Below are 27,633 nucleotides of genomic sequence, written 5' to 3'. Positions count from 1 at the left end.
TTTTATAGCGGCTTTCCTTCTAAAGAGGAGGGCAGTCTCTGTCCTGGGCCTGTCCCTCTGCCTGCAGAACCAGCGCTAAGCCCCYGGGACCCCGTCGCACAGCAGCCCTCGCCCGTGCTTACGTCTTGGTTCGTCATTTCCCAGTACGGTCTCTCGCCGTAGGACATCACCTCCCACATCACTATGCCGTAGCTCCAGACATCGCTGGCCGACGTGAACTTGCGGAAGGCGATCGCTTCGGGGGCCGTCCATCGGATGGGGATTTTCCCTCCCTGTGATTCAAAGGAAAAAAGTAAAAAAAAGGCAGATTGGAGAGGAGGGCAGAGAACATGCAAAAGAGGACGAAACAATACTTTCTCGAGCACCGAGGGATGCTGTTTTCTCGCTGGAAAGAGACATCGAATTTTAAAGTAAATCTGTTTGACAGCATGGGGCCCCTTTCCACATTATCTCAGCCCATAMGCATTTGTAGGCTGCCTACTAATTGGCCGTCCTGAAGGTTTGTTGTTTGAATTCTGTTTGAATGCCGGGACACGCATAGGATCAACATCTCAATTACGTTGCACTGGCTGGTAGGGGAATACGGCTCCTCGCTTTCCGAGAGCAAACGGAGGGAGCAACAGACAGCTCTGAACCGGGGGAAGGCTTTGATCTAATGAGAGCTTCATGCAAATTGCCGGAGAAGGAGCACTTTTCTTTTTCTTTTTTTTTTATTTTTTTTTATTTTGAGGCCTTGATCCTGCAGCTGGTGCTGTGTGGCGGGCACAAGGATGAGCGGGTGCAACGTCCAGCCTGCCTGGCCTCCGCTGCAGGGCTGGCACTGATGCCACCTCCCTCTGAGCTCCGTGGTTTAGCCTTTGCAGAGAGCTGTCAAATATGCTTTGCTATWTCCCTTCCCCTCTTCTAGTGCTTTAGAAATCAAACCTCAAACCAGCCCTGGGAGGGTTCAGGGGAGAAGGAGAGTTTGGATGAAGAAATACTTTTGTCATTGGGTTGAGAGTCGTCTCCCTTGATTATTATATCAAAATATGTTTTACTGTGAAGTCCTTTCCTCCCAGTGCTGAGCTAAATATTGGGAAGTATCTCTGAACCCCCTGTTAGAGTGTTAGAGTTTTTCTTTGCTGGAAAAAAGATAAAATTTGGAAAACATTTAAAAAGCAAATTAACAAACAAAAAAAAATCCCCCTTTTCAATAGCTATTTATTCACAGGCTCATCAGCGCATAACTTCAGTGAGGGGCCACGTTCTCAGTGGTGCCAACTAGCACGTGGCAGCAGGTCATGGCCGCAAGCAGGGCTTGCCTTTCCCCAACTGCCAAACCCCCGTGCCAAACCTGCCCCGCGCTAGCGTCGGGACGCGTGGCCTTCATGCCCATGAAGCCCGGGATCCTGCCGCAGCGCAAGGGATGGATTCTCGAGGCTGCCACAGCTCCCTTCTGATGTCGGGGGGGAAACTGCAGGGGCAAACGTGCTTCCTTAGCAATGAGCCTTGGGTGTTTAGACGTGTTTCAAAAAGGCTAAGCCGATCAGGAGACCGTGGCTTAGATCTCTGCATACRTACCTAAGCAAAGCACCTGTTCCTGTTTCTTTTCTCCCTCTGGTATTTGCCAAGGGAAGAGAATGGAGCTGGGAACGTAGCGCTTTTTGAAAGCTGGCTGTGTGACTCAGGTGCTCAGCGTGGACTGAATCACTGTGAGAGTGCCATTAAATCCTGCTTTGTTTGGCCATCCCCAGTGCAAAGTTGCAGGTATTTTGCAGAATTAATCTGACAACAATTAACTGATAACATCTGGCCAAAATCCTCACGCACACAGTTTGAGGGCTTTGCATTCACAGCAAACCTCTTTGCTAAAGAGCCTAAATATCAAATGTGACAGGGATTMTGTTTTTCTTGAGCTCAACCAGTTCATAATCCCCATAACTCACCCTGGTAGTATATGCTGCTTCGGGGTCATCTTCTAGGACCCTGGAGAGCCCAAAGTCGGACACTTTGCAGACCAAGTTGCTGTTTATGAGGATATTCCTGGCAGCGAGATCTCTGTGCACGTACCCCATGTCAGACAGGTACTTCATCCCRGATGCGATGCCTCGCAGCATCCCAACCAGCTGAATGACTGTGAACTGCCCATCGTTCTTCTGCAAAAGCAAGGGAGATGTTCGATCGGCTGAGAGCCCCAGCACCTTCAGCACGGTGTGCGCGCAGAAAGGCAAAGAGACACGTCTCCGGGGAAGAAAAACAGGGAAATTAATATTTCATTACTCTCCTGCTCTGACCAGGAAGCTTTTGAAAGTCTCATTGTTTGGAGGAGGCTCCCTAGAGACAAAGCTAAGGAAATGTAGTTCTTTTAACTGGTGATCAAGGAGCGAGCTGTTCTCACTGGTGAGTGATGAAGAGACTGCTACTAGGAGTAAACAGGTGTAGCTGTGTGCATAAAAGCACCAAGGTGGACCGTCTCCGAGTCAGCTGCCTGAACGGCATCAAGCTAAACATAAACCGTAACTGCACAGGGCCACGTTTGAGAATTCGGGATTACGGGCTATCCTCGTGGTGCTGCTTGGATCCCCTAACTCCCTCCGCCCTGCTCCATCCTCCAAAGCTCCTGGTTCTTGAAAAGCTCTGACAAGTCTGTTTTGCCAGGACACGGCCTGGATTTGTTCTTGAAATGTCACCAAGGTTTGCAGGATGAGTGAATCATTTCCATGCAGCAGACTCCTTTCTAAAATAAACACAATACTCCGCAATTTATCATTATCTGGTGTTATTGATAYACAAACCAGGTCCTTCATGCTGCTGTATAAATATAGATCAAGTGAGAACTGAGCTACTCCTGCCTTCAAAAAGGAGCATTAAGGGCTGTACCCGCACTCAGCAAACTTTTGCACTGATGCCAACCTTCAGTAAAGAAGCCAAACATTAACTAAGGTCCCCTGGAAAAAAGAGTTTAAGTATTACCTTCAAAAACGTATCCAGAGAACCATTCTCCATGTATTCAGTTACTATCATTACTGGTTTGCCTGGAAAAAACAAAAATGAATTATTAGCAACCCATTTAGAATGAAAAAATAAAATAAAGGAATAAAGTTTTTCATAACACTTGTGAATATRCAGCAATGCAAAAGTAAATCTGCACTGAGACACCGCTACCCTAGAGGGGGACGAAGGGCAGCCCCGTGTAACGGCTGGAGGACTGAGTCCTGCGGAGGGTTTAGATGATTTTTGAGAAAGTGGTCACAAGCTGACAGCAGATAACCTGTGCCTTGCTCACCAACACAGCCTCCCCCTAATCCATGCCATCCCATGTGATGAGTAAGCACACCTGGAAATCAAAATTCCCTTTTACGTCTCCTATATAATAACAGGAGCTCTTCCTGAGACGCATACTGTAAATACAGCCTAATTCAAAGAGCGAGTTAAAAAAAAGGGATCAAAATAAAAGTTCAGAACAAAAGACCTGGCCTCCTATTGTTGACATGAATAATAATGTTTTTCCAAATCCATTTGATTAATTTTCATGCCCGAGTCATTTTAATGGTAATTGTATATAGTTTTTGCTCAGTTTTTATATCTAATTTCTCGCTAGCTTGCCACAATGACATAGCAATAATTAATGTGGTGTGCTCCAGTCCTTGTAAATTCAATGAAATCTTATAAGAACATGTAAATTATTTTTTATTTAAATCAATTTCCATTAACTCGCATGAAGCCCAGACAAAAGAGGAGCTGTCAATTATTTCTAAAGTGCATTATAAATGTCTTTCGTAGAAATGATCAGTGAGAGCTGCTGCATGTCGCAACATGCACATGAAGGCGAATGCTCTCAAAAATCAGTTCATATTTTACAGTTTAGAGTTGATCTTCCTCTTCCCTCTTTCCCGTTAACTCTTTGCCTAATTTACTCTCTAATTAYCTACATAATCCAGGTAATAATCTGGCAGCACAAAACAGTGTGAAGTGCAGGTTTCTTCCAGAATTAAACTCTTTTTTTTCGCACCAGCCCAGGGTCCCAGGATTGCGTGGACTCAGCACGATGGGCACAAGTCTAAGCCCAGCAGAGTAAATTCCCTGCTTGGAAAGCCTCTGGGGTTACTGCATTTGAAGATTTCTGGCACTTTTGTTGCATTAGCTGGCTGCTGCAGGTTGGCAGTTAWTTGTGGAATAAATTAGCCTCATATCCAAAAGCGTGAAAATAAAGCCACCAACAGGGCAACTTTGAACCGAGCAAGTTAAAAGTAAACACCGAGCCCTTCGGAAGTGCTCGACGGAGCCTCGGTGTCAGCAGGGTTCCCTCCCGCGGGCGTTACGGGGCCACGAGAGGCRCGCAGATGTCATTCACGCCGACGTGCGAATGCCACGCGCACGCCGTCGGAGCGACAAAACGGGGCACGCTAATGAAAACAGGACCAGCAGCCCCTTTGCACAGCAGAAATGGCTAGAGGCTTCTCTGCAGGGGGACAACGAGGACGATTAATCCAAATTAACTAAAGGTGTGCGTTTGAAGTAGATTAGTTAAACTGCACTAAGCCCCTGTGTGGATATTCTCATTCAGAATTAAAAATGGCCTAATTCAATTTAGGTTAATTGACTTCMCAAGTAAATTATGACGCATCAAAGACATTTTACCCTGAAGATCCGAAACAACGAAGGGCCAGTGACTAAAATGCTCATGGAAAGAGAAGTTAGGCCTTAAGAGTTTGTGACAGCGTCACGGTTGGGAACTCAAATAGAGATTGCTGTGGTTTGTGTAAAAAAGAAGGAAAAAAGCAGGTTTTTACATGCAAACATCCAGAGAGCCAAATGCTGATGGAAAAATCTCAACTGCTGCTGGGGAGCTCGGCGTCTGTGTCCCCAGCACCGGCTGCTCCAGCACCAATTTTGGAGCGGTTCTGCTTCCACAAGGAGAAGAMGGCTTCCCCACCTCTCCCCTCTAAGCCGTTCTGTGATTAACCTTGCCAAAGGAAACATCTAGAGGCCGAGACAGTGGAGAGCATCTCCCGGCGGGCCCCGGAGCGCGGTGGGCAGAGCCATCCCCTTGGCTGYGCGGCTTCAAAGCCACTTGCTGCTTCTGTGGCCTTTGGTTCYCACTACCACTATAAGGAAAAATCAGCTCACTGGGCAAACAGGACAGCCTGAAAGAGSCCCCATCCTTTTTTCATCCTTTCCCACCCTTTCCCAAAGCCAGCGAAAGCTTTAGACTTTAGCCTGCGTCCCTGGACCCCAGAGAGACATTTCCCCATTTATTTACTTCTTTTGGCTTAATGCAGCATGCTCTGCGTGCTGGATCATAGGATCAATGCGCTGCTCCCGCTGGGGACACGCAAGGGGGACATGGCCCTTTGATGGTTGCCCATGATGGGAACATACCTCTGGGGCAGAGCTACAGCCTGGGCTGCCGCTGCYGGACGGCGCACCTGCTGCCGGCGGCAGCTTTTGTGCTGAGATTTCTGCCAGCCGTTTCAGAGTTAGCCTTTTCTCAAGCCCTCGCCTCTCTCATACTCTATACCCGTGGCCACTTTGCCTGCGTTAAGACACGCTGTTCTTTTTAAAAAATGATGTACGCAGAGCGGTGACTGGAGTTACCCAAATTTTCCTCCACCTGCACTCCTACCTCTCCCATCAGCTGTATTTAAAGGCAGCGGTGCACAGCAGCTTGTACCTACTTTTTGTGACAACGCCTTCCAGGTGGATGATGTTGGGGTGGTCGAACTGCCCCATGATGCTTGCTTCGCCCAGGAAGTCTCGTCTTTGCTTCTCCGTGTAGCCTACCTTCAGGGTTTTGATAGCCACCGGGAACTCCCGTTTYCCCTGCAGTTTCAATCGCCCACTGCAGACTTCTCCAAATTCCCCTGCAGAGGAAATTGGAAAGAAAGGGATCATAGCATGCCGGAGGAGCGCACAGCATATGTCTGTCCATAGGAAACACATATGGTATACAGCCCCGCTCCTATAGATCGCTGATCAGCAATACACTGTCATGCGCTCCTGGATGTGGAAAGCACAACATYCCGGTGATCAGCTACCCAAATAGCCAGTGTAACACAGGCCAAGTAATTCGCCAGCCCAAGAAAACCAGGAAGCTGCAAATCTTGGTTTTGTGGAAAGATATGTCAAAYGAAACATTCCTAGTGATGGGTTTTATCCCCTCCTATAGGTGAACTGCTCCAGTAGTGGATTTTCTTATATTTAAATAGTTATCTCTATTTCCCATTTGTTATTTTTTTTCCCTGTTTCATGATGTTTTTGTCTACTAGATTAAAGAGTCTGGTCATATCCTGTACCATCTTCCTGTGYAGATAACTGAAAAACACAAGCAAGCTTCTTCTTAGCCCTCCTTTGGTAAGTTAAATAGATGGAACACTGTTAGCCTTTCACAGCAATATACATTTTTATAGACCATAAACCCTTTCTGATTTTGCAATCACTTTTTTTTTTTTAGTAACCCAAATGGATTTTTTTTTTCTGGTGAGCAGTAAACTATCTCCAAAAGTACAGTTTCAGAAGATGCAAAATATTCCTAAAGGTTGGATGCATGTCTAAACAAACAGATCAKCTGGAAAGAAAATGAGAATTTAGTTTTTTTTGTTCAAAGAAGTTAAATGCTTCAGGCTTCTACATGCATGTTTCATCTCAAACGCCTTCTTAATTTCTGTTTTGAAACTGAGCTTAATGGGGGAGGAAGAGAAAGCTTAAAATGGTGAAAAAAAMCTGAGAATTAACTGAATCCTTTCCCTTAAAATCTACAGAAAGAATTTAGCTTGGTCCAAACGGACGATTTTTTGCTGGTTTTAGTCACTGACTTTCAAAATCGCCAATCACAAGCTTTTCCCACGCTTGGAACAAGGCTCTGCATCGCTTGCAAAGTGCCTAAGAGGACAAATATTTGACAGATYGTCTCTGATTTCCAGTGCTAGGAAAGGAAACCCTCCCGTGTTGCCAAGGGGCAGGAAAGGCATTTCCATACCAGCTCCGATAACTCTTTCGATCGTTATGCAGGAAGCTTCAATCTCCTTGGCAAACTCGTGCACAGCCTGGTTCGGGTCCTCGTAGGTATGGGGGTCGATGTAGGTCCTCACTCCCGGCAGCTTAACTGTGAACRCAAATCGCAACGTTATCGTTTCAGGCCCAGGAATCGTTGCAGGAACGACTTGCAAAGCCAGTCGGAYGGATGAGGGTTGATGCAGGGCTGCAATAAACTCTGCCCTAGCAGTTACATATTACCTAATCAATCAGCCACGTTATTTCGGATGTAGTTGCTGAGATTTAAATGAACAGAATATCTGCAGTACAACAAAGCCTGTGGGTTGTATCATTATAAATCTAATCAATATTAGGCTTTTTTCTTTGGGACTTGAGAGGGAAAAGGTATTTTCATTATCCTTATTATAAGTTTGTTTTGACAATCGTTAAGGCTACTCACATGAAAAACTGCTCATCAGTCTCCTACGACAGCTACATTACACTGTGGTTCTTAATTGATTCGCTTCCTGTTACCTTCATTACACAGCACTAATGGAAATTTGACTTTTGCTCCAGATGCATTTGCCTTTTCCACACCAAAAAGCACCTAGCTGTTACACAGTCACAGGTCCCACCACGCTTTACGGAAGAAGGGTTTTCAGACACTAGCTTTAGATGTCCAGAAGGACTGACAGCAGCCATAGGTTCGTATTTTTAAGTATCACCGTACATCTTTGCATATTCAGATGAGCTTACAGGCATTAATATGGTATTTCTGTAAGCTCGCAACGAGCAAGAAGTAGGAATTACTCCTTACTCCTTTGCAGAAGCATCCAAGGGAAATAGCAGCTGTGGGCTGGGTCCTCGCTGCTGGCTGGGATGAAGCAAAGGTTTAAAATAGGTATTCTGGACAGAGACATCCAGACCACAAAAATGTAATGCTGTTATGTGCCAGCCAGGCAAAAATTAATAGCATCCTGAGCCGTGCAGCAAGGATTCCAGCCATGGCGGCTAGCTAGACATATCTTTTGCAATCAGATCCCTCGAGTTGACCCATCCTGGAAAAAAGACGTACAGGAATGAAGAGTCGGACACATGTAAAGCTGACTGAAGTTGATGGAGCTGTTTGAGTGCAGAGTTAAGCCTGGGCTGGGTTCTCCATGGGACCTGGAGTGGGGGAAGATGGGGACTTCCGAATAACCGCATTAACTGGATTCTTCTGTGAATTACCAGCAAAATAGTTTCTGCAAAAACTCCCACTTGTATTTCTCATTACCACGGACAGCCAAAAACATGTGTACGCAGCTTCTCTCTTTACTCACTGTGGCCATTATGAAAATGCATTTTTTCTTCTTCTGGATCTTGTTTAGCCTTGCTATAGCCACAGCGCCTGGAAAAAAAAGCAAAAGAAGAATGCTTTGGTCTCTGGTAGAGTTGAACCCTGCTCATTACTTCAATCGCACAAAGCACAAAAACTCAGAGCAGTGACGAATCCGAACTCTCAAGTGGCCAGATTGCCGCTGTCCCAGTTTTAGCTCATCAAACTACTTGGAATTTCCCTAAAGTGGTTCAGGGCCCAAGGCCCACTGATTTTCAATTGGCCTTGTGCTTCCAAATCCCACAGATGCTTCTGAAAAACTCCATCTATCATACATCTAATTTAGCTATTATTAGGAAGAAAACAGCAAGAACAGGAAGGACAATGGAAGGGGAATGGGATGAAACATTAAAATCACAGAAGTGAGATCTCCTGGACTGCAGAGCCCCGGCCCTCGCTTTTACAGGTGTTGTAACGTCAATATTGTGTGGTCCCCTTCACACGCTGTACAGGTCCTTCAACTCCGAGGCTTTAGAAAACAGCCTTGTGCCAACATCCCCATCTCATACGCATGCAAAATGATGGGATAAAAAATGAATACCTGTCGTCTCACTGCCTTCAAAGGTCTCCTATGCATTTCTGCCTCTGCGGGTGTTTCCCGCGCACCTCCTATCTTTAGCCGGGCAGCGAGCTTTCATGCGATCCCCCCTGCCCGGCAGCAAGAGCTACTGCTGCGGCATTAGCACCCAGCAATGCAAAGCACGCTGCCGGATCGCACGCTGGAGCTGCAAACGCAGCTCCCCCAGGGATTCCTCCTGTTAGTCTTTGGCTGCTCTCCCCGATGCCTCCCGTGCCCCAAAATGGGCAGGTTTTGGTTTCTAGGTGGTGTAAATCCCACYGGTTTTCTAGGGGATTTTTGCATGTAAGTGGCTGCTCGGGTGGTGTCTGGGACCTGCTTCACTTGGAAAACCCCTCGGGAAGCTGCAGTCTACAGGGTAACTCTGCGGGCACAGCGCCCTGCTATATACACATACATATATGTATATATGGGTCTCGGCAGGCTCTCTAAGTGAGCCCCACATCAGCGGCCGTTTTGGTGCGGGAGATCCCTGGCTAGGACTGGCTGGAAATGGTTTCTTCTCCTGTTCACCAGTTTTCCCCTGCTCCCCAAAAGTATAAAAACTAAACATGTGAGGATCAAAACCAATTGCCATTTCTGGCACCTCCTTTTTTTTTTTTTTTTTTTTTTCTGCTGCAAAGTGTTGAAAGTTAAATCAGCTTTCTGCAAAAGTAATATTTAGGACTGGGGCGGGGGAAGGAATTTTCAAAATATGTTCTCAAAAACCTCAGATTTCCACTTATAAACAGGATTCAACTCATCCTTGTGCTGCTGAAAGGATATACAAAATCCCTTCTCTTCATCTTTTAAAGCAAAAACCCTTATCAGGGCTAGAGTATTTCGCCTACCAAAAAAAAAAAAAAATCTCTTTTCCAGCATAACCCTTCTTACTAACCGCATCTCAGGATGATTCAGCTSTAAAGAGATGCAAAGGCTAAAACTGGAAAGAAGGGAGGGAAGAGAGAAGCGGGGACAGGGAAGCCCTCCGGTGCAGCAATCTGAGCATACCTCAGTGCAAAACGGCCAGTGCTTTACCGCGCAGAAATAGGGGCCAAGGCAACCGAGCCGCCTCTGCCCGCGCCCTCTCCGGAGCCGCGTAACGCGTACAGCAGCACCATACAGCAGCATGTCGCTTCAACACACTAAATCAGGCTCTGCCACCCCCAGAGCATCGTTAAAACAAGCCCTGACGACGCGCGGGCGCAGCTAGAGGACTGCGACTCCGCGGCAACAGCTCGGCATCACTAACAAACCTTCCTGCAAAACCTGTCCAGCACTTGTCATCTGAGCCTTTCGCAGCCTCACGTCCTTAAATCGCTCCGAGAAATAGCCCGTGCATACGTTGCCTGGAGCTAAACCACGCTTCTTCCCTTCTGGACCTTTAGCTTTGTTAAATGCCTCGCAACAGAAGTTTTTTTTTCTTCTTTTTTCCCAAACCAAATTCTATAAAAATCTGCAATTTCAGGCTAGCAGCCCGGCTGCACTACGCAACGCAGCTTACCAGCAGATAAATTGTCTAAATTTTTGCTTTTAAAAGGTATTTCGTGGCAAAAAAAAAWTAAAAATCTACTTGTTTGTGAGATTTCTGCCTGTGCATTTGTTGGAAAAAACTGCAAGTCGAGGTCTCCTGAAAATTCATCCTCTCGCTTACTGTCATTGTACAAAACGGAGAGCTTCTGTATATTTTCTGTATCCTGTACAGCAAAAGTATAAAGATCCTGACGCTCATTTTATCTCCCGCTGAGCTTGAGCCACTTGGGCAAAGAGCTGACGTAATTCAGAAGCACGCCTGAATCTCAAGCCATTTGCTCCTGCTGCAGCTTCGTCCCAGTTTCTGGATCTAGAAAGCAAATAGCTTCCGTGCACAGCTCCATGTTTTTCAATAAAAGTATCAGAGGGGGGGAAAAAAAGTAAGATTTTAAATATTCTTAGGGCATCATGTCTTATTTAAGAACTACTTGCAGATTGGCAGGCGGCTCATAAAATATTGACGGGGCAGATTATAAAAGTGAAGTTGTAAAATGATCCCTATATAGGTTTATGAAATATAAAACGGACAGGTAGAAAGATGAAGGACCCAAGCGGGAAACCGAGGCCCGTAGCCTCACGTGGCAGAAGCCAGCTGGCAGCGGAAAGCCACGACCCCGCCGCCTTTTCCGCTCTTTTCCCAGGCACCGCGGGCTGCTCGGCTCTGCCCGATGCGGTACTGCACCTCCGATTGACTTGGATACAGAGGAAGTTCCCAAATTCCAGGCGCGGTATTTTTAGCCGTCGGTCTCTCGCTGTCGCCTTTGCGTTGAACGACTCCTCGCTTCCCGAAGCTGACAATTAAAAAATAATCGAGACAAGATGCCGTTTGCCCTTCTTGCAGGAAGCTCCCTCGGAAGTGAGCCCCATAAATCTCTTTAAAGAGCTCGTCCTGCCTTCCTCGAGCACAGCGGACGGTGCCTGGGCCTTGAAGTCTCTTTTCCCATCCGCGCCGCCCAGCACAGCAGCTTGTCGCTGYGTTTTTTGCTCCGCGAGTCAGCAGGAAAACTCGCAGAGGGTATTTGCCAGGTCTGGATGGCTTTCTCCATGCCTCTCGCCTTCCCTTATAACCAGTCTTGTTCCTTTGCTGCGTTCGGTGCTCTTCTGAGTAGGCACGTCCAACATTGCCACCTTCCTGATGCTGCTCTTCAGTGCTTGGAAGTTGTGAGAACTGAAAAAAAAAAAAAAAAAAAGGAAGCCTTTGGCTTTGGGGCCTTTGCAGGCTGAGGTTGGTTCCTCCCTGGGCTCCAAGTAAGGGGACGGGACGAGAGGACCCGGGAATGGTCCGCCCCGGCCACCGCTGCGCTCCGCGCTGGGTACTGCAGCTAACGCTACGCAAAGCCTCAGCGTCCTCCAGAACACGGAGTCCGAAAGCTTCACGCGCAGCTCCCCCGGCTACAGGGCGCACGCCGTGGCTGGCCGGGAATGCAAGCGGGAAGGCTCCGCGCTCCTAGGGCGGCAAGCGGACGCTCTACGGTTGCAATTAAACCCACCCTTGTTTTGATGAGTTGTGAACGAGGAGAGAAGAGGAGAGCACAGGAGGTGGTCAGGCAGCCCCGCGCGAGGCGGTCGCAGGACGGGGCAGCATGCAGCACAGACACCCGGCGCCCAGCGCCAGCAACGATATGTCCGCGGCACCTCGGCCATATCCTTGCAAACGGCTCCACGTCATCGGCACCGATGGCATACAGCTCGTTGCACCGACATGCACCTCACATGCCATTAAAAACGCTCCCTCCTGCCTGCCCCCTCTTTTGCTTTCTTTTTGGTCAACTATCCCCCACCACTGCCACCACCACCACCACCACCACCACCCCCGCCTTGGTGACAGGTTTGGGACGAAGCGTCCAGCGTCCAAGTTAGGCGACGCTCGTTATTGCGACACGCGGCATCGCCGGCGCGCTGTCTGCATCGCCCCAGCACGGGACAACGTAGCAGACTGGCGATCCCCTGCTCTTACTGGAGAACCTCTGTGCTTCGGGTTAAGGCTACTCGGAGTCGTTGCGAGACACAAGCTGGGTGCGGAGGCCGGATGTGAAAGCGATTTGCAGGTCGGTACAAGAAAGGGAGAGGGCGGCGGAGTGCGCACGGAAAACACGGAGGTGGGACACCGAAGGGGAGCCAGGGCGGGTGGGCACACTGACCATATTAGGCTCGGATAGGCAACAGCACGCAGAGAAGAAGCCCACCCACAGCCATGATCGCAGCAACTGAAAAGCAAACAAAAAGGCCCAGGATAAGGAATAATCCCACTGCCCTGGCAAGGTGCAAATACATTGGCAACATTTTCATATGCGCTACTTGTTCGTTATTATTACTCGGAGCTTCTAGTCTCACGAGCGTGCGTTCGCCCAGCAGCGGGCTCTGCAACTGCCCGCTATCCTGCTTGGAAAACCCGCCCAGGCAATTTTCGGTTACTGAATATACCGAAGTGATTTAGCAACAGGTAGATCTTCAGTACGACATATAAGCACGGGCCCAGTGATTTTGACAGCTATTCCAGTTAAAGCCAGCTGAAGATCTTGCTTATCGTTTCTCATAAAATCATCATCATGCAGTGTTCCCCCCYGCAAAATTGCGCCCTTCAGATTTTTAAAGTAGAGCTTACAACGCCTGAACACATTAAAATAGCCTATTTTGACAAAATTAACATTCTGCAATTGCACTTCCTTAAATTATGATGCAAAATAACTTCAGGCATGCAATGATTTACAGAATTATATACTGGATTATGTGCTTACTTAAATTAGAGCTGGCGAAAAATGTCTCTCTCAGCTCCTTTTGCATCAGTGGAACGACTTGCAAGCATTTTATAAGCAGTGATGCCAATTCTTTTACCATAATGGATAACATTTGATATTTTCGTAATGCCCCAGCTCCCAGACTCATATTAATATAACATGGGAAAAGTTCAGCTTTTACTAAATCTCTCCGTCGATACACGTTAACCCTGGAGGTCCAAAACCCCAAAGTACACAAAAGGAAGTGGAACGTTATATATTTTGAGTCCATTCTTCTGCTTTCTGGGCTAAGCTCACAYGGCTTGAGTGAAGGGGACAGGCAAGTCTCTAGAAGATGCCTGTRGCTCTAGCTGGACTGAGATGACTCTAGCTCCATTAGCTTGTATTTTAGCAGAAGGCCTTTTTCACCCCAGGCTTCTTCTAATAGTTGCTATTACCAAACCTTCCCACACTGCTCAGCATCCAAAGTCAAAGTTTTTGAAACAACAGTTCAATTAATCTGAAAGCAACCGTTTCCTTAAAAAGAAAATTGCTCCCTGTTTTCTGATACACAGAAACCTGTTTGGGTGCCTGATYGGAAACTGAGCTGCTCTGAAACAAAACCTGTTCCCAGCGGTGAGTGCAAAGTACTTAAAATCTCAGTYACTTTCTTTATGGGGAGAGGGGGAAATGCTCAAATGCAAGTGAGCCTTGATTCCTTGATACATCCCTATTCCTGCACACCAGGCACATAACGCTGTGCTTTCAGATCTCATTTAGGATTAAAATAGTAAAACGTGTAACATTAGAGAAAATCTAAGACTACGGGAAACAAACTAAGCTGGTTCAGCGGAGGACAAGATTCGCTCTGCAGTCCAAGGAGCACTTGGACAGGGAAGCGAATGCAGTAACTGGCCTCAGCAGTTAATGCAGAGAAGGATTTATCATTGCTAAGGCTTAAAAGACCTCTTGATCTGGCAAAGATACTTGACAAGAAAGCACTTCAGAATATGAAAACCCTGAGGCCAACAAAACTGGTTTTAAAATCTTTACCAGCAAGCTGACTTGTTACCTGGAAGTCTCTCAGGTCTGCTCAAGGTTAAGAGGAGACACTCCCGTATATCAGCAAAGGTTATTGAGAAAACACTTGCACRGTTAAATTCCCTTTGCTGCAAAGTGCGAGGCGCTGATGTGGCAGCATCTCCAAAAGCCTATTTGCAAATCAGGTTTGCAACCCTGCAGATGGTCAGGGACAAYGTGGAGAGCCTGGAGCCGCAGCGGAGCCTCCGGGACCTCCGTGGCGAGAGCTGCGTCCCTGGGTCTTGGCTACACCAACCTAGTTTTGAGTCCTCTTAGACGAGAAAAGCTGACACTCCTCCAACTCCAGCAAAGGTCACCTTGTACGGCCTCRGTGGCTCTCAAACCAAACTGTCTGGAAAACCAACTTAAATAAATGTGTGCCAGGAGCACTTATCAACACCCTTGGCCCAGTTTCAATCCTGCGACTGCATGCTTGCTTCATGAAATATATATGATGTGCCTTCTCTCAACGTAATTAATTTACTACGGGTCTGCAGATGACCTAGACAACTTTTGGAATTCAACTGTGTTTCTAGTGCCTAGATGCAGCTCAGCAAGACTCTGCCCTATATAGCTGCGGCCGGTGAAGACTTGGACGCATGCTAAATGAAAGCCTCCTCCTTTGCTTTTAATAAGCTGTTCTAATGGGATGCTCTTGAGAGGCATGCAATTAGAGACCAAAATGCTCGAGGCTTTCTGGGAAGATTTTTCTGCTCCTTTGCGCAGCCTTGTGAGACGGCAGCGACGACTGCCTCCATGCCTAGCTCAGAAGGCCAGCACCTCGTGAGTCAACGCGCATCCTTCAAACACCACCACAGGGACATTATACGCTGCAAACTGCTACAAGCGTATTGCAGAATAACTGAAAATACAACAGCCTGACTGGATGATGCACGTACAGTCGCTATGAGGAAAGGAGGCTTCCACTTCCAGGGAAGGGAGCTGCACTCGGAAAGATCTCGTGGAARTGGGTGGTATTATACTTCCTTGTAGTCTTTTCTCTAGGGCAAGTGTCACAGCACGCAGTGCCTTCAGGAGCGGTCACGCTGCTTATTTCTAGTGCCCAAAGCACAGYGAAATCGCTGGAAGTGCAGAAGGATGCCAGCCCGATGGTCTTTTCCACTCTCCACCCACTGCACAGCCAAGACGTTGTAAGGCTCTATTTTAAGACACTCAAATCCCTGACTGCATGCTATCCGAGTGCATTACCCCAGCAGCTGCAGGGCCTGCCCAGTGCCACCAAACGCAGCTCTTCCGAAYGCAGGTGCTGCCTCTTCCTCGCTGACCGTGCTACCATCCTGCCCCTGCCTGGCTCGGACAAGGCTTGTGCAGAACAGACCCACCAGTCGGTCACCTATCCGCGATGGTCCRTCTGCCCCATTCCTTCAGCTGCGGGAAAAGGTACCGCCAAAGAGCAAAGAGGCTGTTAACGTGCTGGCTGCAGTAAAATGAATCACGGGAGACAACSTCATATAGGAAAAAGGAAAAGCAGGCAGGAACGTAGAGATAAAATTCCTTTAAAATGTCACAATTAACAAAAATTGTGACTCACGCTGGAAAAATCCTCCCTATGGAAAACATTATCTACAAACTGTCTTTGCTGTTTCCTACGGAAATATCAAAAAAAAAGGAACTATTTTAAACCCTGACACATATTGGAAAAAGATTGGGGTGTGTGTGGGGGGAGATGTTTGTGGAAAAACGCATCCGTTTTGACCTCCCACATCGCACCAGGTTGCCAAAGCCGGAATACACGCCAACAACCCTCTCAACTCCTCTGCTCCTTCAAAGTCACTTTTTAAAAAGATGCACATATTTGTGTCCAGCCAGTAGCCCTCTGCCACTGCAGGGGTGGATATTTAAAAGTCTAAATTAACTGAGGTCAAGGATGGATACTCTGGTGTGGAAGCCTCTAATTGCCAATACCCAGGGGGCAAGATTTGCCTTTGCTCTGTCTTTTGAAGGCTTGTTCCTTGCCAGGAGAGACTTTCTGTATCTGCACAACATGGGGTGAGGGGTGGGTTTTGCTGCTTCAAATATATTTTTGTTAACTTCTAAAAAAAAAAACCCTCCTTCCAGTCCTTTGGAAGATCACTTTAGATGGAAAGGTCATCTGTAACAGGTAGATAGCTGGCTATAAATGCAGGTGCACCGCACACTTGTTATTTCTTTTGAGCGGTTTTTGCAAAGCAGCTCAGCATTGACCTAATAGTATTTCCACTGAACTCGCTCTCGTTTAACTCGGTAGAAGCCCGTTTCTTCATTTAGCGCTACGAAGCTCTAAGGCGCGGGGGACCAGAGAGAACTGCAGTCCTCAACACTCCACCTAAGACCCCTTGAGTTTTGTAAGCAGGGTTGTTTTGAAGGGCAAAACAGGCAAAAACCGCTCTGGAGCAGAGGGTTGCCTTCCCACCGCTGCTCCCTTGCAGGCTGTTCCAACCTTGCAAGGTTGCAACCTTGCGCCTGGCCTCCCACCTAGGTTTATCATAGGACTGCAAGGGCTGACGGCACACCGGCAACGTCTGCAGCACCTTACTCCCCTGGCAGGATGTTGCGTGCAGTCTCCGCTACTGATGTATGCCCGACACAGATTTTAAAACAAAAGCCTGCAATGATTTCAGATTAGCAGGCGCTTCAACTGAGAACAGTGATGCAAGCAGCATCTAATTCAGACATTGCTAGGAGAGCAAATTTAGCCTCGCTGCATCTGTAAAATACGTTGTGCTCTTCAGAAAAGCACATAATCCTAAGAAAACAAAGATCGTAACAACTCCGTGTTTAATTCAGTGCTTGTATCTGGTTGAATAATAGATCTGCAATCCACTTTTTTTTTTTTTTTTTTGCTGAGATGATTAAGGTCTGATTCAGGGATTCTTTGATTTGTAATCTTGATTGTTATATAATTAATATGCTCTTGATATAAAGACTGCAAGACTTAAAAAGTTATCAGCTATTTTGCCTAGTGGCATTGCAACCTTGGTCAGAGGACAGGCTATTTCCAGCAAGCTTTTCTTGAGCATCTGCAAGTAAATCAGCTCTGAAATGCAGCTTAATTGTTTAGGGCAAAGCGCATTTAGTTGCAAATTCCCAGGAAGCTCCAGTTTCAGCAACAAAGCGTGCTTCCACAGATGGACGCTGGCGCGTGGAAATGCCGCTGTGACTAACGCCGAGCTGACCTTTGGGTTAGGGCCAGCTGCCAACGGGAAATGCCAAGCTGTTATTTACCTTCGCTCAAAAGGAGCGAGAAACTGCAGAGATACTTGAAAAGCCAAAAGGAAGAGGTGTGGAAACTTCTGCCTTCAGAGACCTAGTGGAAAATAAAACGCCTGCAGAGCCCAGCAAACTCCTGAGTTGTATGGCTGCAAAATAACTTTCTAAACTGCAGAGAGAAGGAAGACTTTCCCCATCCCTTCCTTTTCCAGTTTCCCCAGCACTGTGAGTGTCCTCACTCCTGAGATGCCCGGCAAAGAAATGCCATGAGACACCCGTGGCAGCAACATCCCAATTTTGAAGTGCTTAGGGACGGGTGGGGGCCCAGGAGCAGCACAGAGTTGGAGGCAAGGAGCCTGTCTGCAGAAGCTGCCCTAGCTGTGTCCGCACCGCTGCACACCTACAGGGTTTTTCTCCCTAGCTTTGGAGCTGGGCAGAACCTGCCCTCCTGCGTTAGCCAGGGAGGAGACGGGAGCTCGGTGTGGAAAGCAGTGGTGCTTCCAGTTGAAGCAACTCCTGGAGATCAAAATGTCTGTCTTTGCAAAAATAATTAGTGGAAAGAATTAGAAAAGGACATTTAACCCCCTGGTGCCAAGTGCTGGAATACGTAACCACTCCAAAGACAGAGCAGAGTGTCTTCCAGAAACAGGTTAACAGCTTCTAAAAGGGATTAGCCTGTGACTTGGAATACATTTATCACCTCAGCAGTGTCCCAGCATGAGAAACACTCCATGAATTGTCTTGAAATCATATCCAAGGCAAAGCAGCATGACTGACATATTTCAGTGGCATTTCTGCTTCTTCAAAACAGGAGCAATTTTTTTGTTTTGCTTTGTTTAATTTCAAATTGGCTGCCAACTTTCTGGGTTTCTGGGGTTTATTTGGCTGTTCTCACGAGTCACTCAGCACACTGGGAAGGCATTAAAATTCGCAAGATCTCCAAGTGGCTAACAAGCCCTGCAATCCTGAAGCTACTTCTCTAATGATGAACCAGACCATGGGGCTGGAGGCTGCTCCACCACCTCCAGCTGCGGGCCTGGGTTCTTCCCAGTCTGTGCAGCCACAGCTTGAAAAGCTAAAAATGAACTAAGAATTCATCTCCTCTTTTTTAAAAGTAATTGGGTCTCTGGGTGGTTTGACCAAGGGGATATCTGACCTAAGGGACACCAGAGGCCTGGTTTTCATTAGTATCACGCTCTCCTGGCAGTAAGATATGCAGATTTGGACATGCCATGAGCCTGCATTGGCCAGATCTTCCTTTCAGCAGCAGAGATGGTGAAGATGAGCCAGTGATCCCACCCCAGGCCCTGTGCCTGCCCCTTCCCACACACCCTGTGTGGCCCTACAGAAGAGCCTGCCACTGCCCTTGGGGTCCACAGAGAAGGATGAGAGCAGAGCTCTTTGGAATAAGGCCTGAGGACCACACCTTCCAGGTGAGGGCCCTGGCTGTTGTCACTTCTCACTTGTGCAAAGGTGATTTCAATATTTTGCATGACATGGGTCATGCATGACGTGGGTCACCTTTGGCAGGAGGCTTGGAGATAACCGTCTCGCTGGACATGAGGTGAGTGGGTCACATCTGGCTGTGGAAGGAGCTGAACCGGGCACGATCTTATCTTGCACAACCCCAGAGTTACTCTCTTGCATCCCCGTTGCGGATCTTGTCCCAAGAGCGCTGCTGAGTGTATTTCAACATGAGAAAGTGGCCAGCACAGACAGGAAGAAGCTCAGAAGGAAATGGCACATAACCATACACCCCCACAGACCACTGCACACTTCTCTTGCTGAGAGGAGCACTTACTTTCTCATTTTTAAGCCCCAAAAGTCTCTCGAAGAGCTTAAATGGCTGCGCTGGAAGAGGGTGCCAGTGTCTGACCCTGAAGGGAGATGAGTCTGGCACACTTACCTGGTAAAACAGGGAATAACTGTGTCCTCCCAAGGATGCCTTACGCCTGGGGACAGAGCTGCTCAGCCTAGCCAGATTTCACAGATGCCCTACTTCCTCTGTGAAGGCAGCCCCTCAGCTGACAACCTCAGTATCAGTGCAGCTCCTCTGCAAATATCTTGTAACTATTCTTAATACTTGCCGTATCTTGTAATTTAAGAGTCACCTTGCTAGACCCAAGCTAGAGAGAGACCTGTATCACGAATGCCACAGTGGGCTGATCGGTAACTTATAAGCAAAGATGTTTACTCCTCACTGAGAACAAATGCAGCAGTATTAATAGATGCTGGCATGGTTTCTTACATTGCTTTGCATGAAGGACACTGCAGTTGTTTGCCTGCTGCCATTAAAATAAATGTACTACGCCTTGACAGGTACTTCAATGACTTTGAAGAATACACGTGTAGCGTATGAAAAAGCGCCTCGGATGCAGGCTGCTGTGCAATTTTAGTGACGCGGTACAAACCGAGACTGACACAAGCCAGATTCTTCCCCATTACCACACTCCCTTGTTCACCAACAAGTTCCATCAACTTCCATTAGAGTTGTCAAGGACTGTACAGCCCAGGCTTTTATCACTTGCCTATGTTTAAGCACAGAAGTCGACGGGACTGCCTGACGGTTTGATGTTGAGCGTGTTCCTCGACGAGGGCAGYGCTCTGAATAAATTGCTAGTGCGTGGGGAAAACGTTAGCACCCTAACACGTGAAAAATAAAACGCAGGCTCCACCAAACTTTGGGCATTTGGCATTCTTCTCTTTGTCTTCACCTGTGTTTTATTACAGTTAAGTTTTCTAAGTGATAAAAGCCCATTGCAAGATCTGAGTACGAACATATGGACTTCTAGATTTGCAAACACCGCCCTTTACAGACATTGAGCTCTGTGATAATATTTTACCCGTGATAACCTGTTCTGTTCATTTTTAAAGGAACATGAAAATGCTCCTAATAATCAGGGCCATTCTGTGCACAGAGTTGAAAATCATTGGGAAGGGAACTACATCTGGGAGCACGCTTTTGCAATTCCTGCCTGTCCAAACAGATCAATCAGCCCACCCTGGTGCTGTTTTATAGCATTACAGCTTGACAGCTTCATCCACGTGGCACATGCACCTAAATGGCGCTAATCAGCCAGTCAGATAAAAGTTATCACAAAAGTTGGAGATATATAAATACACAGCTGTTTCTCTTACCTTCCACTGAGAAGGAAACCGATAACGACAGCCAGCAGAATAACTCCCACTGTTACAGACACAACAATTATAGGAATCTGGCTCTGGTCGCTGGATGCAGCTACTGCTGAGATGAGAAACAGAAAATGGAGATTAAGGTTAAAACGACAGTCAGCACGCCCGTGAGTCTGTCTTGTAGGGCTGCCAGCGAGGTTTCAGATTTACCAGTTCATTTCTTCTTTCCCTCTTTGCTGTCTCTTTCTACTTTGGAGAGGAAACGGGTGAGAAGAAACCAAAATATGGGCAAAACCAAGTCAGCAAACAAACAAACTTGCATTTCATTACCGAATTCAGAAACTGAAATGTTACAGAACTTGCGGAGTTTGCAAACCAGAGTTTATTTTCCTGGGTCAGCTGCATTAGAAATCACTCAGATCAAAGATGAAAACCCCAGCGAGCTCCTATTTGCAGAAAAACATTTATGGAATGAATTCCTTATTGCTAAATAAGAGGCACGAGCAAGATCTCTGGGGGAACTGAAATTACCTGTGCTTCAGAAAGCTATAAGCACTTGCGTACTAACTCCTTGTAGCGTCTCTGTTGCACCGCYGGATGTCTGTGAAACAGAAATCTGCTAAAACCTGCACCAAGGATAGTCTTTGTACGTGATAAGGGCAGCTGAACTCTTCCAGACTGTGCCTTTGAAATGATCCCTTTGGCTAAAACACGGGAGAAGACCCTGCGACACAGAGCCGCTGCCCCGGCGGCTCTCGYGGCAGGGCCGCGGGAGCAAGAGCCAAGCGCAAGGAGGACCGGCTTTACGGAAGCTATAAAAATAAGGCATTGCRACCCCGTGTTAATTGCTAACAGAAAAGAAAGTAGAAAAGGGAAGGCATTAAACCTTCCGCTGCAGCGGGTCACGGTGGCCGCCTGGCGCTCGGCTTCACGCCGGCCGTGGGCCTGCAGAAGTACAGCAAAGGATTTCCTAACGACTGGCCCAATCCATCAGGTACTTAACGTTAACGGCTCCAAAGCCCTGCCACCGTCCGGAGATTTTATTAGCCTCACAAATTTATAGAGGCTCCTTTAGATTATGTTCTATTGCTTTCTTGGCACAATAATTAATAAGAAAAACAGTTAAAAAGAGATCATTAAGCTATTTCTCCAGGTGTTTTTTGCACTGTTCAAGGGACAGGGAAATCACGGAGGTCCAAGTGTGACCTGCAGGAGCCCAAAGGTGCAGACGCACAAGCACATCTGGGACCTTGCCGCCTCGGACAGGGGCGGACCTGTCTTATCCCTCTGCGAACGGTGGAGAAAAGAGGAGGCCAAAATAACTTAAAACTGGTTTTATTTTTCCCCTCCGTTTCTCGGGTACGTTGCTTAGACCACACAGCTGTAAATCGCTCAAGCCTCGTAAAGTGTGCTGAGGTATCACCACAGGATGCATCAGGAAAAAGTCCTAATGCAGGTATTTGCAATACAGACTCTAAGGAAGTGCCACTATTTTTGGCTCAGGACTGGAGGTGGTGACAGTGCTGGATCAAATGTGCATATATGCAGTATATTATTCATTAATATTCTGAAACACAATTGCTCTAATTACTCTAAACTAGAAACTTTCTAACAGGAGCCAGAACTTCTCCAGTACAAAATAGAATAATTTTCCATGTAATACGATTTTGTTGCTACTTATAGGACACAATTAATGGTTAATACAATAAGAAATACATTAAATAGATAATTCTTATTGCATTAATGCTTGCATCATGATGCAATTTGCACTGTATTAGCTCAGTCACTGGCTCCACAGCTACATCTGCACATATGTAATGGTTCCTTTAAAATCTATTACAGCTTAAAAAGTAACATCCATTGAAATGACAACTTAGAAACTTTTTTCAAGGAGATGATGATGAATTTTAAGTGATCTGGAGTAACCAAAGGATGGATGAATTTACTTTTCTAAGGAAAACATCCAGACCAATTTGTTGTTTTCCATAGAAGGAACAGAGTATTTCCAATATAAAATTTCTCCCCTCGGGCAAATAGTCTAAAAGATTAATAAATGTCAGTTGTACTAACTGAAACAGAGCCACAAAAGCACACGTTTTCTGAGGGTAAAAAAATATCTTCGACACCTCCGCGCGAGCTAGGTAACAGGGACCCCCACAGCCACAGCTGCACACGCAAAAAACATGGCACCGCGCTCTGCCTTCCTCCGGGATTCACCCCGCCACGGACCGATGCTCCAGAATCCCAGCCTGCATCAGAGGCATTAAAGCATTAAAAAAAACAAAAAAAAACAAAAAAAAACAAGCAAGCCCTGAAGCAAACTCCCCAAGTTTTTAGCAGACCAAGCAAAGCCTCTTCAGCCTGCACTGAGCATTTTTTTTTCCCTCCTCGTTCCAAAGCATAAGTCAAAATTCCTTTCCTTAAGGCTGCTGCACTGGCAGCCAAAGGAAACTGCTGTCCAGGCTGACTGTGACTTACACCGCAAGGTGCTGATGCCACTGATGTCCTTCCCCTCGCACGGAGCCACCGTTTAAGGAGAAAGAAGGGGTTTGTCTCCTAGATGCAATCAATGAATGTTTAAGAACAGGGATTTCATCTACTGGGTTCATTCCCATCGTCTCCCGGCACTCCGCCACGGCTTTAGGGATGGGATAGCTTCACCCCTCCTCGCTCAGCAGTGTGAAAGCAGCAATCGTTCGGGGCTAACGGCTCTCTCCAAGGGACCATTTCTCCAAGCAGTGAATTTTATGCAYTTCTGAAGCTTAGAGATCTCCTGATGCTCCAGCTCCCACCCAACTCAAGGTGATGAGGGACCTGTCCGGTCCCTGGTGATGACATGACCCATGTTTTTAACTACAAGGACAAGGCCAGAAAAAAAGAGAGAGGGCGAACACGAGAGTGACAGAGCTCACTGCAAAGATATCGATCCTCGGACTGCTTTCTGGCAACCRTTACAGAGACACGAGCTGACAGTAATTAAAATGACTTACACACTGGGCTGGTTTCAAACTCAAATCTTCGACTGAAGCCACCGTATCCAGCAGCCGTCCGTGCGCGGATCTGGAAGACGTACGCCGAGCCCGGTTTCAAGCCGTCAGCCGTAATAGCTGTCTCTTTTGATTTGATGATGGTGTAGCTCGTCTCCTGGTCCTTTCCCCAACCCCCCCACAAGAAACACAGAGTTCAGCCACACGAACAGCGGCTCCTGCAGAACACGCTCAGACCACGAGCGTCGCAGAAGAAGCACCACGAAAACAAGCTCTCCCTTCCCTAAGGAGCGTGGGGCAAGTTCTCCGGGTARCACGGGCCAGAACGGGGGGACCGGAGCTTCTCTGCGCTTCGACACGGCAGTTGTCCCTGCCGCCCGTTAATGGCAGCACCTACCTCCCAGTAATGCCACGAGAACCCCCTATTTACCCACTGGGCAACTTCATGCCGGCTTTCCTCCATCCACAAACTGCAGCTTGGCCAGCAACAACAAACTACAGCTGCTGGAAAATACCTAACTTTGCCTTAGTCTTCTGAAGCAACGAATTTTAAGAAATTTTTGCTACAATAAGTCTTATTTAAATCGGTTTTGGATGTGAAAAGAGTTTTAGTTCTTTGATTAAAACTTCACTCGCATGCTTGGTCATTACGGTTGGAATCATTTACCGAACCAAATAATCTGGACAAGAGCCCATAAATTAAGGCCTATAAACTTGGAAGCTGCTTTTTATCCACCATATCCTTTCCGATCCAAATCTTTATAAGGTAAGGAAAACTTCTCAGTAATTCCCTACCAAGATTTCTACAGAGTAATTAGGATCTGCGTGGATTTTTCTTTTTTAATTTGGCAACTTTTTATTGGGCAACTTTCCACAGACAGCAATATGCTTTGGATATGCTGCAGAAATGTCCAAATACAGGATTATGTATTTTCTAATTAAAGCTACGCAAGACTGTACTGGAGGCATTTCTATCTGCCAGCCTTTTCTTTCTTGTTAAGGAGTGATTTCTCTTTAAAAGAGTGTGATCTGACAAAACTCAATTTTCCAAAATTTTTAATATAGACCGCTCTCACCCGCCTGCAAACCAGCACTCTAAATAACGCTGTTGTAAAGGGCTGAAAAGCAARGGAATCTAAAAGACAGCAGCAACAAGCAAGAAGGATGAAGGGCGACCTCACGAACGTAACTGAATAAATAGTTGAAAATCAGAAAGTGAGTATTAGTTCACATCCTCACTTGGATGTCAGCCCAATTAGGCTTTCAATACAGCGCCGCCTTCTGCAAACATTTAAACACTTGCGCTTTCCTACAGAAAATCCTAAGCTCCAGTATCAGCCTGAAACGAATAAATCAAGCCAGCAAAAGCCCTCGCTGGCTGCAGCAACTTGCCCGTGAACGACTTGTGCTTTAAGSACTATTTACTGAAGCTATTTGGAAATAGCACATTTTAAAACCCCATGCTTTGCTAAAAGACAACACACAAACTAAACAAAATGAGCAAATGTATGCATTTTGTGGGTTGAATTATTTGCTCATTATTAAGGTTTCTGGAGGCTAATCTTCCCAGGCCACTCCAAGGCAAGGATTAAATGTAGCACAGAAGTTGTTCCAACAGCGTAATGAAAGAATCAGTAATTGATTATTTCAGGCAAAAGCAAATCCTTATTCTTTCCTCGTGCCTTGTTACAAGCTCGCCGTTCAGGAATAGCAATSTTTCCAGAACCCCAAGAAATTATATTCAACTGATGTTTCCAAAAATAATCCAAGGACATGCTGCACTTTGCACACAAATCCCTGCACAGCTGCTCGAGCCCCAGGGTCTGGGCAGCCGCTTCGTCCCCAAAACGGCTCACGYCAGGCGCTGTCTGACGGGGAAGGGGGACAGAGTGGGCTCAGGCGGCCCGGCACGCTCGGCGGTGCCCGAAGCGTGTCCCAGAGCCCCCTGCGGAGCCACGCAAGGAGCCAACGGCTYGTTTGTGGAGTAACGGCGAGAGAAGCCTTTTTCGTGTTAGGAGACCTAAGAGAGGCAAGCTTTGCAGGAGGAGAGAGTGTATTTTTATTAGACCGAGAAAGAGCTTACAGTTGGAAAAACCAGGCAAGCTTTTAAGCAAAGATGCCCCTCTTCAGCTCCTAATGGGCACGCTCTCCCCGCAAACCTTCCTTCCCTCCTTACCCCACGGCTGCGATGACACCCGTGGAGATTCCACGTCTCCGAGCAATCGGATCTGCAAAAAACCCAGCTCATTTGTTCATCCCTACGTTCCTCAGCATCTGCCTCGGAAATAAAGGTCCTCCTCCGGGCAGCCCCTTGCCAAAAAGGAGCCAGCGTGCGGGCGCCTGGCGGCTCTGTGCTCAGCCCGCGGCCAACACAGCGGGATCCCCTCCGTGCCCRGGGCTGCGAAGCACCAAGTGAGCCCAGAGAAGAGTCTACCACGGGGATGGGAGAAGCTCAGCAGACCTAACGGGCAACCCTGGCAAAAAAAAAAATAAAAACGCCAGACAGGCAGCAAAACCAAGCGGGGAATGTAAATGCTAAGGACGAGGGTTAGGCTGATGTTTCCGGGAGGCGAGGGATGCTCGATCCCCGAAYGCTCTTATTTTTAACAAATGAGCAGGCTCGAGCTTAATGTGATAAGGCTGGAGAGGAATCTGACACGCAGCTCTAATGTATTTGTTCAAGAGAAGTGCCACACTAATGGAAAACAACACCCTCATTTCAAGCCTTCCTAATCATTTACTGCAAAATCAATCTGACATTGATTTATGCATAAAATTGCTCCATTCCCTTCCATGACTCAGATAATTATAACTAAAAGAAGACAGGAAAGAGAAGGTACTTGGGATGCTCAGCAATCAGTCCGTCACACCTTTTCAAAATATTTGATTTCGTATTCCAGGATGATGCCGTTGGGTCGATCTGGCTCCTGCCAGGAAAGGGAGATGCTATTTTTAGTTATCTTTCCTTTTTTCACACTACTGACCGGAGAAGGTGCTGCAAGACAGGAGAAAAACAAGAGAGACAAAACCATGGTTAGTAAGACAGCTCGCCACGTCCGAATTCAAGCTCGTCATCGCAGCTTTGACGCAACGGGAGCCTCAGCTACTGCTCAGCAGCGGGGCCCGTTCCGGCCTCGGTGCTATTTGCCCCCGGGAATCTCGCTGCTGCTGACGTTAAGGTGCAGCCCTTGAAGGTTTAGCTGCCCTTCGCAGCCCGCGGGTGCGTGGCAAACGGGCCGGACTCTTCGCTTTCGGTTTGATACTTCTGAGACATCTCAGGTTGTGTTTTTGACCGTCCCTGCCAGCTTTTGCTAGGGGGAAAAGGCATCCGCAAGCCCGTCATTTTGTGCCCGAGACGAGGTCTGTAGCAACGCTGGGGACTGAGTGCAAAGCCCACGGTAGTAAGCGAATGCATTTCATCTTCTAAAAATTTTTTGCAACTATAAAAAGTCGCTTCTTTGGTACTCAGGACCAGCTACTTACCACATACTCAAAAAAACCTCCCTCAAAGCAATTAAGTAAAATAAAGGCAAACAAACAAGCTAATTTCACCAAGGCTGATTTTCAGCCCAAAAGAGCAWGGGAACAGCTCTGGGTGATACCCCTGGACCGAAGGCTAGCAGTGAGCTCGCCTGCTTCAGATGGGTTCCCGCCTCTCCAGCCTTTTCACTCCCAGTTTTTCTCACTCCTGTTCACTAACTTCTGGCCCATTCGGGCTCTCAGAGGAGAGCAAAAGGTGCTGGCTGTTTCTGCACCATTTTCTGCCGGAGAGCTGGCATCAGCTTCGCAGACACCCTTTGCTTTTTAGCAACTGTGCAGGCGTGACGCCAACATGATGGCTAGTAACAGCTAGACTGAAATTGCCGGTCCAGCAGGGAACGGCAAAATGCACCGAAAAGCACCCTCCCTGAGAAAGTCTGCTCTTGAGAAAGTCTGCTCCAAGCCTCCCATCTCCACCTACTTAAACTGAAGATACCGACAAAGCGCGCCGGTTACACGGCTCAGCGCCGGAGGAGGAAGGTGCAGGTATTTTGGGGTTTTCCTTTGTCAAACAAATTGCAACTCAATCCGCGTGGGCAGGCAAAG

The 27,633-nt window shown here is 47.2% G+C and overlaps 1 protein-coding gene across 9 annotated transcripts in view; it reads right to left on the bottom strand.

Moving 5' to 3' along the window:
• EPHA5 (EPH receptor A5) overlaps positions 1-27,633 on the bottom strand; it is a 151,732-nt gene that overhangs the window by 16,690 nt on the left and 107,409 nt on the right. For 6 of the 9 annotated variants that reach the window (XM_085310181.1, XM_085310225.1, XM_085310232.1 and 3 more), the window contains 10 exons: positions 26,418-26,542; positions 23,551-23,710; positions 20,567-20,672; positions 12,563-12,628; positions 8,277-8,344; positions 6,959-7,084; positions 5,658-5,843; positions 2,953-3,014; positions 1,926-2,135; positions 123-272 (listed from right to left, as the gene is read on the bottom strand). In XM_085310181.1, the coding sequence (XP_085166307.1) occupies positions 123-272; positions 1,926-2,135; positions 2,953-3,014; positions 5,658-5,843; positions 6,959-7,084; positions 8,277-8,344; positions 12,563-12,628; positions 20,567-20,672; positions 23,551-23,710; positions 26,418-26,542 (1,259 nt within the window). The remainder of the gene's footprint in view (positions 1-122; positions 273-1,925; positions 2,136-2,952; positions 3,015-5,657; positions 5,844-6,958; positions 7,085-8,276; positions 8,345-12,562; positions 12,629-20,566; positions 20,673-23,550; positions 23,711-26,417; positions 26,543-27,633) is intronic. The other 3 variants (XM_085310189.1, XM_085310207.1, XM_085310217.1) reach the window with 2 other exon arrangements.

Source organism: Rhea americana, unplaced genomic scaffold (genome assembly GCF_003343005.1).
Source record: "Rhea americana isolate MKP2758 unplaced genomic scaffold, rheAme1 scaffold_107, whole genome shotgun sequence".
Classification (NCBI taxonomy): domain Eukaryota; kingdom Metazoa; phylum Chordata; class Aves; order Rheiformes; family Rheidae; genus Rhea; species Rhea americana.
Note: the sequence above shows the minus strand (reverse complement) of the source record. Positions and strands in the feature narration are given on the sequence as shown.